At 40.0% G+C, this 16,578-nt stretch overlaps 1 protein-coding gene across 1 annotated transcript; it reads right to left on the bottom strand.

The window, feature by feature from the left end:
* Window positions 1-2,876: 2,876 nt before the first annotated feature.
* On the bottom strand, window positions 2,877-11,225 carry FGA (fibrinogen alpha chain). The gene is made up of 6 exons (XM_032779099.2): window positions 11,175-11,225; window positions 9,295-9,423; window positions 7,618-7,801; window positions 6,170-6,315; window positions 3,982-5,095; window positions 2,877-3,599 (listed from the first exon to the last, which is right to left on the bottom strand). Exons 1-6 carry the CDS (start codon window positions 11,223-11,225, stop codon window positions 2,890-2,892), a joined length of 2,334 nt encoding a protein of 777 aa, XP_032634990.1. The 3' UTR covers window positions 2,877-2,889.
* Between the last annotated feature and the right edge of the window lie 5,353 nt (window positions 11,226-16,578).

The following is a 16,578-nucleotide window of genomic DNA, read 5'->3' on the forward strand; positions in this document are numbered from 1 at the left end:
CTCTCAGTTATCAGTCACACAAAGAAAACTCATGCACAGTAAATATTTGTTGGCTAGCTTTTGCCTTAAAGCTAAACATCTGCAGGATAAACACAATGCATTCTTGTTACTCACACGATGTAATTGTTCTTCCATACAAATAAGCTTTTGATTAAAAAAATTCTTTTCAGTACGTCATTGTATAAAAAACAGCACATTTGTGTATGAACCCTAGCTACACACTACGAGAAAGAAACATACAAAGAAAAAATGTGCTATTAAACCTAGTATGCTATTATGAACCATTCACACTAAGTACTAGTATTCTGTTACTAGGACTATTAAAGTCAATGGGATTCCTCTCACAGCAATGTACTACTGAATGTGAGTAAAAGTGGCAGAATCAGGCCCTAACAGAATGTAGAGGCTTTCAATCAAATGCTTTCCATGCCCTGAAAAAGGTTGTTTTGGGAACCTTGCTTTGGTGAGTTACAGTGATGTATCTTATTTTAAAACGGTAGTAGTTACGGTGAGCTAGCCACCAGGCAGAGATGGGGGGAGGTGCCACTTGTGTGAGTGTTTGAAGGACTGGGAACTAAGATGTCCACAGCCATCTAGAAGTCATTCCTCCAAATGCATAAGTGTTTTCACTTATTAAAGGTAAAGCCTGCCTTCCATCCCCCTTTGTGGCTATGAGAGAATTTGAATCCATCAGAAACAATGTTGTTCTGCTGTGCAAGATGGGACACTCCTAGCACATCACACTGTACACTGTGTGGAGAGTCACTTCACCACAGTGTACAGGGACCTTTGGGAGGGGCGCAGAATGAGACTGTTTAATTGTTGACTACACAAATCCACTAGCCAAAACACATACGGAGGGGAAATAATACTGTACTATTCACACTTTGCAGATGGGAAACAGGGACAGAATGCTTCAGATTTCATGTTTGACCTGAGGCAAGCCATTTAGATTTGCCCCAGGTCAGACAGGAAATCTGAAGCAAAATGGAATTGAACCCACATTCCTGGAGTCCCAGTCCAGTGACTTCACCACAAAAGCAACTTTCCTCTTTAACTGAATTTTTCTTGTGTTGGGAGTTTATGACAGGCAAATACTGGATCCAACAGTGCTATTTGTACAGTGACTATCAAGAGCAATAATTGCATTTTAATTTAGTAGGCATTTGTAAAGGGTTGTAAAGGTTTTATAAATTGCTTATGTGACTTATGTGATGTCCTGCTTGTGACTAAAGGATGTTCGTGTATTGAAAAGGAGACGATACTCTAGATTTTGTGGGTTTACCATTGAAAAGGCCCAGTGTTAGTCTAACAATTCATTCTGAAAGGAAGCCTACTACAAAAATATAAACTTTGTATTGTAAGTGATATATTGTATAATTTGGGGCATAGGTACCCACTCATTTTCTAACTTGTTAAAGGAGGGCTCCCATTCCTAAGTGTCCCTTTTCAAGGAATATTTTAGAATATTGCAGTAAAAGTTTGTGTGACTTTTAAAACATTCTTCAATGCAGTTGAGGTAAATGATTAAGTTCAGCAAATTGCCACCCTGCACTTAAGCAGGGAGGAGTTTGGCTGGTTGGCCGGGAGAAGAAGGCAATGTTTTTTGGCTTGGGGGGGAGGGGAGACGTAAAGGTGCTGAAAGAGCTGCCAGCGTGGTAAAAGATTTACCATGCAGGAATGATGGGTTTAAAAAGGTCAGCTGGGCCTGGCCACTCCCTCTTCACTCAGAACGCAACTCTTTATTTAAGTGTATAATGGATGTTCAGTGCAGGTACTCCATAAATTAAGGCACAAAAGAACAAAAAAATGGCTTGGAAAAGGAATTAAGGAGAGGTGCTTGGTAACTGAGCAAACTGGGGGCAGTTGGGGACTCCTGTGATTGGTACAGCAGGGAGCCAACCCCCCGCCCCATCATTATAGTCCACCTTAATCCCTCCTATTAGGAGGTGTGGTCGGTAATGTCCTGGCAAGGGATTTGCTGGAGGGACCTGGATGAAAAGGCAGGGGGGTGAAGCTGGTGAAAGCCACCCTCCCCCACCCTGGGATTGGCTGGAATTACTAAGGTTCCAGCAGGGAATCTGCTGGAGGGACATACATTTTGCACTTGTACTGCTCACATTTTATCCACCGGGTTAGTTCTAGACATCTGTCTAATAATAAAGTTGCAGCCTGATTAAACCCATATCTAATGTCTCCTGTCATTCTTTTGGCATAGCCAGACAGTGATATGTCTTAAAAAGAATGTGGAATGGAAAGGGACTATTATGGGAACCAGCTGGCTTGTTGCAAAGCACTGTTCAAATTCCACCTTTTGATGTTATTTGATTTTTTCTGTGTATTGAATGTAATTTTTGATTTAAAATGTGATCTACTGACCCCAGAAATTATGATTCTATCAGCTTGCCATCTCCAACTATGTCCTGAAAAAATCACTGTATATTAGTGTATTTTTTATTATTTTTTATTAATTAACTTCTACTAGAATATCGGTAACTGAGTAGAAGAGACCAGCAAGCTATAATCATCTTTTGACTTTATCACCTTAAGTGTGTGTGTTTGCTTAATTTGTGAAAATACTTAACAAAATTCAGAGGAGAAACACTTTTCCCATCAGAAATATGTTTCCTGAAACCTGTAATATCTATGCTTGCTATAATATCATAGCTTTATTATTCTTTATAAAGATTTATAAAACTTGACATTTTTTGCAAGCTGTATTGGTTGTGAATAAGAAGACAGAAGAAATGCTTTTACAATTAAACAATGTTTATTTTTTTTAAAGCACAAATGTGTCTCGGTTGCCTTCAGTTTGATTGGGTAAAGACACACCATGTATTTTGAGGTATAGTAAACAAAAATAAAACAACCTGTCTTACTGTGGTTTGCCTAAAGAGTTTCAGTGGGCCTGATTTTCATTCTAACAACTTTGAGAGAATAGTCTGAGGCTCTAAATGGTATCCAGACCACTCCATTTTCAATCTCATAAGGAACATTGTTCCTTGGGTCATACTGGCCTCCTCGGTAGTAAATGCCATTGAGATTTGCAGCTTGACAGTTGTTGTACCACCAACCTCCTCCATACACTTCAGCACAGTTCTCCTCCCATTGGTCGCTGTCCCTGTCAAAGGTGCTGAACTTCATGTTATCATGAGCTGTGTATTCACTACCTTCCTCCACTGAGCCTATGATGAGTGCATCCCCAGCTGTCCCTTCATAAGCAGAGACACTGAGGACATAGCCTTCTGACTCAGAACCTACATGTATATTATATTCTGCATAAGCATCATTGCCAGCCCAGTCCTCTAATTCGACTCGAAGGACAGTGTCCTTCTGGGTCAGTAAGTGGATGTTTTCATTGCCCAGCCAGAACTCTCCTTTCCCTTTGTCATCCACGCTGCCGAAACCTTTCTTGTAGTCTTGCCAGGTCCGGTTAAAATTCACTGATCCATCCAATCTCTGTTGGATCAAAAGCCATCCTCCCAAAGTGGTGTCTTGGTCACAATAAACTGAAAAAACTTTATTGGATCCTGCTGGCTTGATTCTGAAAATGCCACTTTTGGCACCAGAAGTGTGTTTCTGGCGGACATCATCACAGTCTAAAAAAAAAAGTTGATCTGGTTGACAGAAGTTATCAGTAAAACTTTACATAGGCTCACGGGAATCCAAACAGTAATAATGTTGAGGGGAACTTGCTAACCATATTTTGGTCACCATTGGGAAATGTGCCATGCAACATTAAAAAATAGAGTTTACATGCAATTTAAATTGCAGATAACATTCTCTGTGCAATTCATTTAGCGTCCAATTATTGATATAAAATTTTGTCTCTACCTATCCTAAATGGCAACAAACAGACACATTGCTTGCATTGTATAATCAAATTAAATGGATTGCAGTGTAACCAGTGTGTCAGTTTGATTGTGGACTGAATCTGGCTCTGCTAACTCAGGATCTATTTTCAGGCATGTGGATGGATACCTGTCCCAGTGTAGCTTGTTCCAAGCTTCTCTCTTCCTGTTCTCAAGCTGCGTGCCCGAAAGTCTGGGGTATCCTCTCCACTCTCATCGTGTTGCAACCCACCTAACTCCTCAGTCACTGCTCGGCTCTTTAGTGATTTGGTTTCAAAAGTGGAGCCACCCTTGTTGAAACTAGTAGAGCTGCTACTGCTGCTGGTCATTATTTTCTTGGAATGAGCCGAACTGCCACTCTGAACTTTGCTGGAAGGGAATCTAGATGTGTCAAAGATATCCTCTTCCCCCTCCCCTAGATCTGTGAAACTCTCCGACCCTTCAAAAGTCACAGTGTGACTAGCAGTTCCACCACGGCTAAAACTCCCAGTTCCAGTTCCACGGTCAGTACCACTAGTGCTTGTGTGGGTAGTATGGAATTTGCCACCAGTAGACCCAAACCCTGGGGTAAAAAATTTTCCCAAGTCTGGGATTAAGGCATCAAATTCTGACAAGTCTCCTCTCTCACCCTGAGAGGTCACTCTGACATGCAAGGTGCCCCCTTGCCCTGTTATTTCTTCCTTTCTTAAACCTTGAAAATGGGAGCAGTCAGAACCATCAGGTGAAGTCATTGTTTCAACAATCTCTTCTCTAGGGCCTCCAGGACCAGTGATAATTTTTTTGGTGATAGTTTTGGTACATGTACGGTGGATTACAGAGGAGCTAGGTCTTTCTCCCAAACCAACAGATTCCTTTCCATAACCAGAAGTCACTATTTTGCCATCTTGTAGTCCTCCACCTACACCTGATCCTACTGAAACATGTGAGGTCTCTACTGAGGAGCCTTTTGCCTCTGTTTCTGCCTGTTCTAGGGTCATCACAACCTGTTTAATATCATCAAGAATGTTTAGCTCTTGGGTTTCTGGCAGAGGTAGAGTTTTAAAATGCCCAGGAACAGTAGAATCCTTCAGTGGCCTTATTTTCAGCACCTTCAAGGAACTAGTTTCAAGTTCAGACTGCAGATTGATTGAACTGGCCTGTGTGAGCTGCTTCTGGATGTTTTCATAGCTCTCTGTGTCCACCTGGTAACTGAAACTTTTAGCACAGGATCCTTTGCAGGAACGTATCTTAATATCAATGTCCACCTTGACAAGAGACAGAGAGAAATACATTTATTTAAATGGTGATCCCTGACTCTTTCAAACAACTATCTCTTTTTACCAGAGTGAGAACTCTGGTGGTTACACTAGAGCCCACTGCCTCTCATTCAACTGTCTGTGCTCCAGCCTACAATTGAACTTGCTTCAAATCTCAGTCTTTAAATCTGAAGCACCAAAGATCCACTGATGTTTACAGCATGTATAATTGGCAATTCTGGAACCCTAGAATCATCCCTGCAAGGACCCAATTTTTGCCATTCTTATTCACACTGTACAGTGTGGTCCCACAGATTTCTGTAGGAGTCTCCTGGAGTAAGGTAGAGTACTACTCAGAGCAAGGCAGAGTGGCAGAACTGGGCCCTTAGTAGAGAAGGCGAACCTATAGTGCCTGTCAAAAAATCACCTGCCTATACTTAGGGCCCTACCCAATTTACGGCCATGAGAAACACATCACAGACCGTGAAATCTGATCTTCTGTGTGCTTTTAACCTATAATATACAGATTTCATGGGGAAACCAGCATTTCTCAGATTCGGGGTTCTGACCCAAAAGGGTTTTGCAGAGGTAGTTGCAGTATTGCCACCCTTATTTCTGCACTGCCTTCAGAGCTGGGCAGCTGGACAGCAGCAGCTGTTGGCCAGGCACTCAGCTCTGAAGGCAACGCTGCACCAGTAGCAGTGCAGAAGTAAGGGTGGCAATACCAAACCACGTCACCCTTACTTCTGTGCTGCTGCCTTCAGAGATGGGTGGCTGGAGAGTGGCGGATACTAACTGAGGGCCCAGCACTGCAGGCAGCAGCGCAGAAGTAAAGGTGACAATACCATACCGTGCATCCTTACTTCTGTGCTGCTGCTGGCAGCAGCTCTGCCTTCGGAGCTGGGATCCTGGCCAGCAGCTGCCACTCTCCAGCTGCCCAGCTCTGAAGGCAGAGCCGCTGCCAGCAGCAGCACAGAAGTAATGGTAGCAGTACCACAACCCCCCCAACAATAACCTTGTGACTGCCCCTGTTTTTTGTAGCTATGCTTTGGAAATAACAGAAGTTACATCACAGACACCTACCTCCAAGCGCTTCATCTCTACAACCTGATCTCGGATATTGTTTTGCAGTGCTTTAATCCTGTTTACTTGGGTAAGAACTTTCTGCTTCAATGTCACAAGTCTCCTTCTCAGATCTTCTGAAACTTGTCCATATTTAGTGTCAATCTCTGGAACAGAAAAATGTCCTTGTCAGCTGAATGGGAGATTTCTCCCCCAGGAACAGCAGATACAAAACAAATAAATAAAAAAAAAATCAGAAATACATTTACAAGGATCCAAATTAACATGGAAAAAGATCCATTTAGGATTTTAAGTGTATATGTATACCATAATATTGGATAAGTAGAAATTAGCACAATATTTTATTTTAGTTAACAGTCTTGTTATTATGTTTGATCTGCCTTTTTGATAATAAGTAGTATTGTAGCATATTTATTTTAATTAAATATTAGTTCATTGTGCAAAGTAGTGCAGGAAATGAACTTAGTGTGTTTTGGCAACATTAGCCCAGCTGTGCTGGAAAGAAAACAAGCACATATTGATTCCTTTTGTAGGACATAATTACCATTTTTAAAAAGAAAATATTGCAATAAATGAATGGAATTTATGTGGTTGAAACAAACATGGACTATAATCATGAAGATTTTAGGTATGTGAAATTAGATACAAAATGCAAATATATTCTTGCTTTTGCACAAATATTTTTCTTGCAAAAGTATAATTCTGAAAGGGAAATATCCATGTTTTCAAAAATAATTAAGCATTCTCTTCCACAGGGATGCAGCAATAGTCTCAAAACTATGGTAAAAGAACAAGTGATTTTTTTAAAAAATCAATGAGAATTTCTTTTTCAAAGGGATTACAGGATTCAGCCCCATGTAAATTGCTGTGTTTGAAGCTCGATACTGTAGAAGATTATTGTTGTTCTAATTCTGCACCTGCCATAGCCAACAGCTGCTATCTCTCCCCTCAGGCCTGCTTTTGAAATATTTCTTTCAGATATAGATTTAAGGCCTGATCCTGCATTTCTCACACACCCAAAAATCTCATTAACTGCAGAAAAGGCATAAAGTACAGGTCCTTATGATGTATTACACCTCTACCCCATATAACGCGACCCGATATAACACGAATTCTGATATAACGTGGTACAGCAGTGCTCCAGGGGAGGCGGGGCTGTGCACTCCGGCAGATCAAAGCAAGCTCGATATAACGCAGTTTCACCTATAGCGCAGTAAGATTTTTTGGCTCTCGAAGAGAGCGTTATATCAGGGTAGAGGTGTATTCCATTTCTATGTAGTTACACTAACATAAAACTGGTGAAATACGGGGAAGAGTGAGGCCCAATATCTTTAAGCCATGGTGATCTTACAAGAAGGACAAAGCAAACCTGCTTTCAACTGGCTGCTTTTAACCGAAATTAACATAATGTTGGTATATATTTTAGAACAGCACATGTTGATACTTACCCTGGGCACTGGCCAGATTTCCTTTCAGGAAGTTAATTGTTTCCACAGTTAACACATTAGATTTTTTGTACTTGTTTTCATTATCCAACAACAGTTCCCTAATTCTTTGTATTCTGTGATGAAAATCTTTATCAGTTTCATCAATCAACCCTTGCATCCGGCAGCCTGAAGGACATTTGTGACCCTAAAATGAGAAAAATGAAAGATAAATAGCTTAATGATACACATTTCTTTAATATTATGACTACCACATTTTGTACAAGCCTGGAAACCCACTAATGAGCTCAAGGCCAGATTCTGCCTCATTCCTTCATTTATCTTACATATTCCACTTATTCCACTATTAGTCCAATTATTTTCAGTAGAAGGGGGATTGTCTTGTGGTTAAGACTCTGGACTGGGACTCAAAAGACCTGCTTTCAGTCCCTAGTTTTGCTACAGATGTCCTCTGAGAGCTTGGAAAAATTAATGTGGGGCTGATTCTTTACCCTGTTACATCGGTTTTACAGTGGTATAATTCCATCAAAATCACTGGAGTTAAACAAGTGTAAAATTGCTGTGTTGGAGTGGGTAATCAGGCCTTCAGTCTCAGTTCCCCATCTGTAATATGGGGATAATGACAAACCCCTGCAGAGGTGCTGTGAAGATAAATTCATTATTCAGTCTGAGGAAAAGCGGCAGAAGCTGCCCCTCTATAATAGAAGTTTGTCTAAGAAAAGCAAAATTTCCTACAAAAACAAAGAGATTTGGAAACAGCCAAAATACAAATGGCAAGTGCCCAGAGGAGGATTAAGACTGAGAGGACTCAGAGGAGCACAGATTACTATTTTCAAAGCAACAATCACTATATATAATGCTCATGTTCTTATTGGTGTTAATGGCAAAACTCCCATTGACATCAGATGGTGTAGAACCTGACCCGTTATGACTGAGTGCTTATACAAACACCTATCCAGTCAATCAAACAGTGTGTATATTTTACTGAACATTTTGCCATCAGATTTTATATGAAATAACTTGTTTTTGTTCTTCCTTTCCTGCCAGTAAATATTCCTCCCTTCATCACCCATTTAGTCTTTGGGTATCAACACTCTTCAAAATATCCCACTCTTATCTGTTCTTTCTCTTTAAGGCACTTTTCTGATTCTGTCTTTCTCTAAACGTACCTCAATTTCTTTTTTTCTTTCCTTTCTCCCTCTCTTTCACTGGCTCATTTTTAATTTCCCTGTGATCTTCTCACCCTCCTTGCTCTGTTCCTTTGTCTCCTTTTCCCTCTCTCCACACAAAATGCTTAGAAGTGGGAGGCTCTGTGCCACTATTCACTTGGCATATGCCAAAGGGTAGCCCTGCAGCACTCACTGAGCCTGGATCCTGGTGCTCTGGAATTCCAATAATGAATGCACTATTGGTGATATAGTGGATTCTAGTGGCATGGTGGTGGGACCGTAATTATGAACACAACTCTGATGCCCTTACAAGTACTTTGCTGACCCATGAAGCAGTTCTACCTGAAAATCAGGTAAAACAGCTATGATAACTGATGCAGTACAGATATACCATGTCAGATCTAAGATATATTTAGTAAACGTTCATGGCACCAAGGAAGCGTAGTGCACCTAAGGTCCATTTGAGTAACGGTGATTAGCTGAGCTTTCTGCTTCCCTCCTCTTTTCTTACCCAGTCATCATCTGCACAGAAAGGCCAGCTCTTTTCCTGTTTGCAGTCGGATTGGATTCCATGTTCCATCACCCTGGGGCCACGCACACCTCCTCCCTCCTTCAAAAATGTGCTATCTTCATTTGTTGCCTGCCATAGAGACAAAGGAAAAAAGCAAAAATGAGATTAGTTTCACAGACGGCAGTACAATGAAGTAATACAACTGAAGTCACTGAACATACTATGAAACAGTTAGCCTATGGCAGAAATAGGCATGTGGAAAAATATAATCAGTCAGTGTAAGTAATCTAGTCCATAAGTTACCTGCATGAAATTGTTTTGTTTTGTCCAAATAAGATTCTCCTTCTAATCTAGTTAAAGCAGATAACTATGGTATAGGATGATTAAGATATTTTTAATAACAGAATGATTAAGCATGTATTTAATATTATATGTTTACATAAAAACAGCTGCTTTAAACTGAATTGATAGTCTTTTAGTTTCTAAAACAAATCTCTGTTTTCAGTCTACACTTTGGGCTACAATTGGGCATAGAAATGCTTGTGGTAATTTCTCTTTATTATTTCTGGTAATTTTAAATTACAAGGGGTCAAAATCAGATGTTAACTACAAGTTTATTACTCGTTATTGGAAGGTATAGCTTTAAAAGCACAGGAAAATAATGATAATATGGTGTCTGAGGGAGGAAATAAAGATACCAAGATTTTGTTTAATCCTGAAAGAGGAAAAAGTCCTTGTTCAATTCTAAATCAAAATGTCATAAGGATTTTTGACCATGCATACTAATCTTTGTTCAGGAAAGTGGTCACAGCAATATTTCCGTTTCTCTAACCGATGGTACAGATGTCTTTGGGAGGTATCAGGTGCCACTGGGTACCTTTGACCACATTACAAATTATCAGAGTAGAATAAAAATTAACTCAGAGATGAGGAAGATCTTAGCTTCCAGTAAAGTCATTGAAATCAACAGACTACTGCTGATTTACACCAGCTGAGGATCTGGCCCATACTTATCTTTAATCTAATGAGCAAAAAAAAACCCCAAAACGTTAAAGTTCCTAAATATGTTCCATGGGCTTTTAAAAATTGACTTTACACATAAGTACATGATAGATTGTAATAGCTCCAAATTGACCCTTCCTGTTCAATCAGATCACCCACACACACTCTGACTTCTTAATTTCTTTCAAAAAGAATAATAAGGAAATGTGTATATAAGAATTTACCAAAGTATTATAAGCTGAATCTTAAACCAGCCAACAACAGGTTTAAATTAGCATAGCTGGGAGTTAAGGCTACCGCTCTTCTTACTGAAAAGGATATTACTCCTTAGCTCTCTTTCAGCCTGATAATGCTGCCACTGAAATCAATGGCAACGTTCTTATTCTGTGCCTACGTACTACAGCAAAGATGAGACAAAATTCTGTCTCGTGTACACCCAGAGAATCCCACTGAAGGCAACTGGGATCCAGGGGGTGCAACTGAGAGTAGAATTTGGCTAATAACATCTAAAATCCCACGCAGCGCTTGGAGACCTCTGTACCTAGCTACAGTGGAATAGGTTAAGGACTTACAGTCTCATCTCTGAATCTACTGATTATTGGTCATTAAATTCTTCGCATTGCCAGATACTTTCAGCAAAATTAATCTCCAGTGCTTCTTGAGGAACCAGATTGGCAGTAAAATGTAGAGACTCAAGAGGGAAGGGCCAGTAATGAAGTGGTTAGGGTAGGCCTGAGTGCGTGTGTGTCTGTGTCTTTTTCAAGCTAACCAAAGAGTATTTGTTTTAGTTTGTTACGTGAATATTCATTCAATAAAATGCCCTTTTTTCAAAAGAGAAAGCCAAGATATCAAAAGAGTCAAATAAATTGAAATCATACCCAGACTACGCTGAGGCACAGCCATGTGCACAAGATCCTCAGCAGTATCATCTTCGGTGGCAAGCTGAGGAGGAGTCTGACAGAAAGGATACCTTCCACTTGGCTTTTGCTTCATTTTAAACCTTCCTGAACTGCTTAGATTAATCATTATGTCCTCTTCTGTTTGAAGAGTTGCATGCAGCACGCCCCCAGTTGGTTACCTGAGGCCTCTTGCACAAGCTCCTGAGTTTGTTTGCTCTAGATAAGTTTGTGCAATGACAGCCTGGGGAAAGGGGGGCAGGGGTAGAACCCACATTCCAGGAAAGAAATTGTCTACAGCTTTGTTTCTGGTAACTAAATTTTGGAATAACATGTTTGTAAAATAGCCAACAATACTTAACAAGTGGAAGATATTCATGCTGCAAATCTGGTATTTAAATAGCATAATTAAGCAATCATAAAATCATAAATTTGTCCTTAAATTGAATGATTACCTTCTGTGGACTTCAAGTCAATGGGGCTACTTACTGCAGTAAAGGAAGCAAGATCATAGTCTAATAAATGTTAATTCAAGATATATATGGTCATCGACATAAACTAATTACTGAGAGATGTTTTTATGGATGTCCCATGCTCAGCTCTGCCATTTTCATAATTCTGGGTCGATCTCATCCTGCGCTCTTTAGTCAGACAAAATTCCCTCTGACGTCAAATAAGGACTGAAGAGCTGACCGTAGTTGTAAAAACGTGCTGTTTACACATTTATATAATTAAACTGTATTTGCTTAGTATGAAATACATATATCCCCGTGCTTTATTTTATCTGGCTACTAAAATATAATTGACATTAAGAAAAGAAAAGAAAAGAAAAGAAAAGAAAAGAAAAGAAAAGAAGAATTTGGGTATGAAACTTTTTCCATTGTTTTCAACTTGCACTGCTATATACGAGGTACAGTATATGGCTGACCAAATCGTCCCTGAGCAAGTGTCTTGTGTCCCATGTTTTTCACTTGATTCCTTTGAAATAAACATTGATTTATAAACAGCAATTGTACAGCAGCTTGGTACCTCTGAATGGCTGGGAACAAATACAGAGGATAAAGCTGTCTCCTAATGATACCCACTTTTATGTAGACCTTACACTTTAAGATCCAGACATTTCTAAAGGGAAGTATGAAAAACAGAAAATATAAGAACAGTCCTATATTATGAGATAGGGCTAGGTGCTGGAAGGTTATATCTCTCAAGTTATTTTTTCTGCTAGAGAAATAGGGATTGGTTCAGTCTTATTTATTTAGTATCACTGATTTAATAGCAATGTAGTTATTCTTAGAATGAAGTGGGAGCTTTAGCATAGGAGAAATATTTTTAGAATTAGTACATACCATTTAAAATCCCTGTAGTGCGTGATATGGTGACTATTGCAATCATATCAATATGTGTAATAATATCAAAGGAAACCCATTTAATGAATACCCTGGTGGCACAAAAAGTTCTTTCAACATATCTGTTTATTCAGTAGGTGTTGGTCTATGAAAGCTCTGTTGCATTATTAAATGTGCTTTGGCTGTCACACAGAAGAAAATACATTAATTTAGAATTTATGCTTTTACTGGTTCACCTTTTTTACATTTTGTTTCTTAGGGCTTTGGAATCTTATCCTGGCAAAGTTATTAAGATCCAGTACATGTGGAGGTTGCTACAAAATTCATCACGATCGTTCATCAGTTCATATGAAGTTGTATATTGAGCAGAGACATGAGCATATTTTAACTGTAAGTCCAACACACTAGCAGAGTTTATAAACTTCATTGGCTGAACCTTTCCTACTGGATTAAAGAAGAACTGGGTCCAGACTGGATAACAAATTTGCATTTGTCCTTAAATAGTAGGAGAGTTTCTCCTTCACATATGTATATTCCATGTATCTCATCCACTCATCTTTGGCAATGACCTGTTTCTTTCAATTAAGAGGCAGAACATTATCAGCTGCCATAATAACATAAGAGCAGAGCATATGCATGTGTCTTTGCTGGAATAGGACCTTATTCTGTGAACTCTTCTATATATGAATCATGTATTTCTATCTGTGGTTCTGGGTGCCACTGGAATATAAAACAAAGATGATGATGATGATGATGATAGCTATTTCAAACAAAACTTAGAATTTTTAAGGATATGGGGAAAGAAGTAAATATTATACTGGCTGTCAAATACTTGACAGCGTTTCTTTTTTGGAACAAAAACTGTTACCAAAACATAACAAAATCTAGCATATGCAGATGTGGGACTACGCAGTGAATAAAACTTTCTCTTGTGTTTTTAAAACTGTACCACACTAGGCATTCACAAACATCCCCACCACGCTGATGCTGCACCATTATATCTGTGTGCTATCCTGTAACACCATTTTAAAACTTACTGCTAACTGCATGCAACAAATTTAAATCGTAATAACTGCTTCTAATTGATCCAGCAGTTCCCTTCTCACCCTCTCACTTCTTATGCTTCTGCTTCTCCTCCTGTTCATTGTTCCCTGAGAGGTCAATTCAACTCCTAGTGAAATAAAGGAAGTTGAACTGAATCGTTTGTCTCCTTCTTCCATTCTTAACTTCATGCACCATTTCATGCTCCTCCTATGACTGTCAACAAAGGGCTAGATTCACATAAAGGGACTTTGGTGTTGTAATACTTAACTCCTAGGCACCCTGTTGCCTCAGAATTCTCAGCCCTGAATTAGGCATCAGGGATGCCCATACAACACATGGGGAGTGCTAGGCATCTAACAAATAGATTCTCAGAAGCAAGCTGAGCAGGGAGTTTCCAAAGAGAGACTGGAGTGAAATGCAGAGGGAAGGGACAGGGTTCAAGCCACCAACCCCAATGGGACGTAGGTGCCCTAACCACAAGGTTATTGGGTTTTCTGGGACACACACCCAGCCACAAAAATTACTGATCTGCTCACTCTTGGCTGGGGCCTGATCCAGTAGAGATATGATCCAGCAGGTATGGTCTGAGCACACCCACTGAAGCAGGACCCCAGGTGAGATAGTCGGGGGAACACCTAGTTTAAGAATCCCACCAAAGACCCAGGAAACAGTTGAAAAAGGGGAACAAAAAGGAACAGCAGGAATCCAGTGAGAGTTGCCAGGAGAGTGCTGCATGAGACTGAGAGAGAATTGCTGAGAGCTGTTGGGAGAGTGCTCCAGATGAAAGCTATCAGGAAGAACTGACCAGAGTGGAGAAATCCTGCAGAGTAAAAGGCCCCTAAGTAAAAGAGAAGAACTCAGAGAGGCAGTCTGAGCCCAGGAACAAGCGTGTTGATTCTGGAGGGAAGTTTGAATAAGCAGGGATAGGACTCACAGGCAAAGGAGAATGGGGAGTGGAACACTATAGGGTCCAAAAGATGAGAGTTGAGGGCTGTGGGAGAAGAGCAGCAAGAAGAATGGAGAATTGCCGGAGTTGTGGAGTCTCTGAAACAGTGGCATAAGAATTGTACAAGAGGGATTGTTGACTATTTGGTGGGCACCCTGGAGATGGTGACCCTGGAGCGTGGGGCTGAAAGGCTGCTGCATTTTAACCTGCTTTACTTTGGGAGTTTGGAGAATTGTCTTACTTTGAGAACTTGTTGAAGGTTTACATTTTTCTAATAAATTATGCCTGGAAGCCGGGCTTGTTTTGGACTCCAAGAAGGACAACACTCCTTGTCTGTGTGAGTAAGGTGACCATCAAGCTGATTCATGGTGAAAAAATTGTACAACTCAATCATCCCTAGGAGGAGGAGAGATGAAGGGGAAACTGAGGCAGGACTTGCCTATTTTGCAATGGTTGGCCACAAGATGGTGCCCTGGCAGAGGAGGTGAACCCTCCAATGTCTTCCCCCTTCCACTGTTGTCTTTTTGCTTTCTGTTTGATTTATTATTTTTGAGTTCATTGGAGCAGGGACCTTGTCTTTTTCTGCTTTGAAAGTAGATGTTTCATTTCTGTTTCCTGGTAAAATCTGGTAAAATTATCTATTGAAGTCTAGTCTGTAGATAATAGTAATATGATTCAATAGTCTCTTCTAGCTTCAGCAGTGGATGTGTAAAATGATCCCTAAACTGTATTCTCATAAATTTTCAGGTCAGTCTATAATGATTGCAGATTACATCAGAAAAGAATATGTAAGGATCTTCATGTATAGACATGGCTTCAAATTAAATCATTCTCACAAATAAACAGACCCTTTAGGTCCAGATTTGTATAGGTATTTAGGCATTGTAGTGTTCTGTGTTGCAACATCTAACTGATTAAGGAACCGAAATCGTATTTTCAAAAGTAATTTAGGCACTTAGGGATGTAAATCCCACAGACTATAAATGGGATTTTGGCTTTTAAACCCCTTTTGAAAATGAGATTTAGGCTGTGAAATCAATTAGGCATTGAATGCTGAGCACAGCAATGCCTAAATACCATTAAAAATCTGGACCTTAGCTTCTAACTTCAGCAATACTATGATTGATGGCGCACTCTCACTTTAAATTCTCTTCAATTTTGTTCTCTTTGTCTCAAAAATGTTATAACAACGCTAGAAAAGGCATAGAGAAAAGCAAAATGGTTAAAGGCAGGAAAGAAAACACTAAAAGGATTTGGACAATTTAATTTCAAGAACTGATGAACATGGGTCTAATCCAAAACCCATTGAGGTCCATGGAAAGTTTCCCAGTGTCTTCAATGAGATCTGGATTAGGCTCAAAAAGACTACAAGACAGAGGCATATATACAAAATGCCACATAAAAAAAAACTGTGCAAAGATCTCTAAGACTACAAAACAAAGCACTCACTAGTTAAGAAAAACCACCATTCAGATTGCCTGTGCAATCTTCATTAGGTTCCTTTGTGAGTCTGCATTAAGATGTAGTCTTTAAGTACCTGATCACGTACAATTTTTTCCTCACAGGATGCCAGCCTCATTCAGTGCACAGGATAGACAGTGCTCAGTTAATGAGCAGCTGTTTAATATTTTGGTTTATCCTCATCATTCAGTGCATGGCTCTGGATCTTATTTACCACACACTATTCAAAGCCTCCTAGGCTTCCCTGTGGTGCTCATCTCTATAGTATCTGAGGCTACGTCCACACTATGGCATAATTTCGAATTAGCTAAAACTGGTTTTATTAAACAGATATTAAAACGTCGATTGTGCGCGTCCACACTAGGCACGTTAATTCGACGGTGTGCGTCCATGGTCCGATGCTAGCGTCGATTTCTGGAACGGTGCACTGTGGGTAGCTATTCCTTAGCTATCCCATAGTTCCCTGTCTCCCCTGCCCCTTGGAATTCCGGGTTGAGAGCCCAGTGCCTGATGGTGCAAAAATCATTGTCGCTGGTGGTTCTGGGTACAGCCTCACCCTTCCCTTTGTGAAAGCAGCAGACAACCATTT

This window comes from Chelonoidis abingdonii, chromosome 5 (assembly GCF_003597395.2).
Source record: "Chelonoidis abingdonii isolate Lonesome George chromosome 5, CheloAbing_2.0, whole genome shotgun sequence".
NCBI lineage: Eukaryota > Metazoa > Chordata > Testudines > Testudinidae > Chelonoidis > Chelonoidis abingdonii.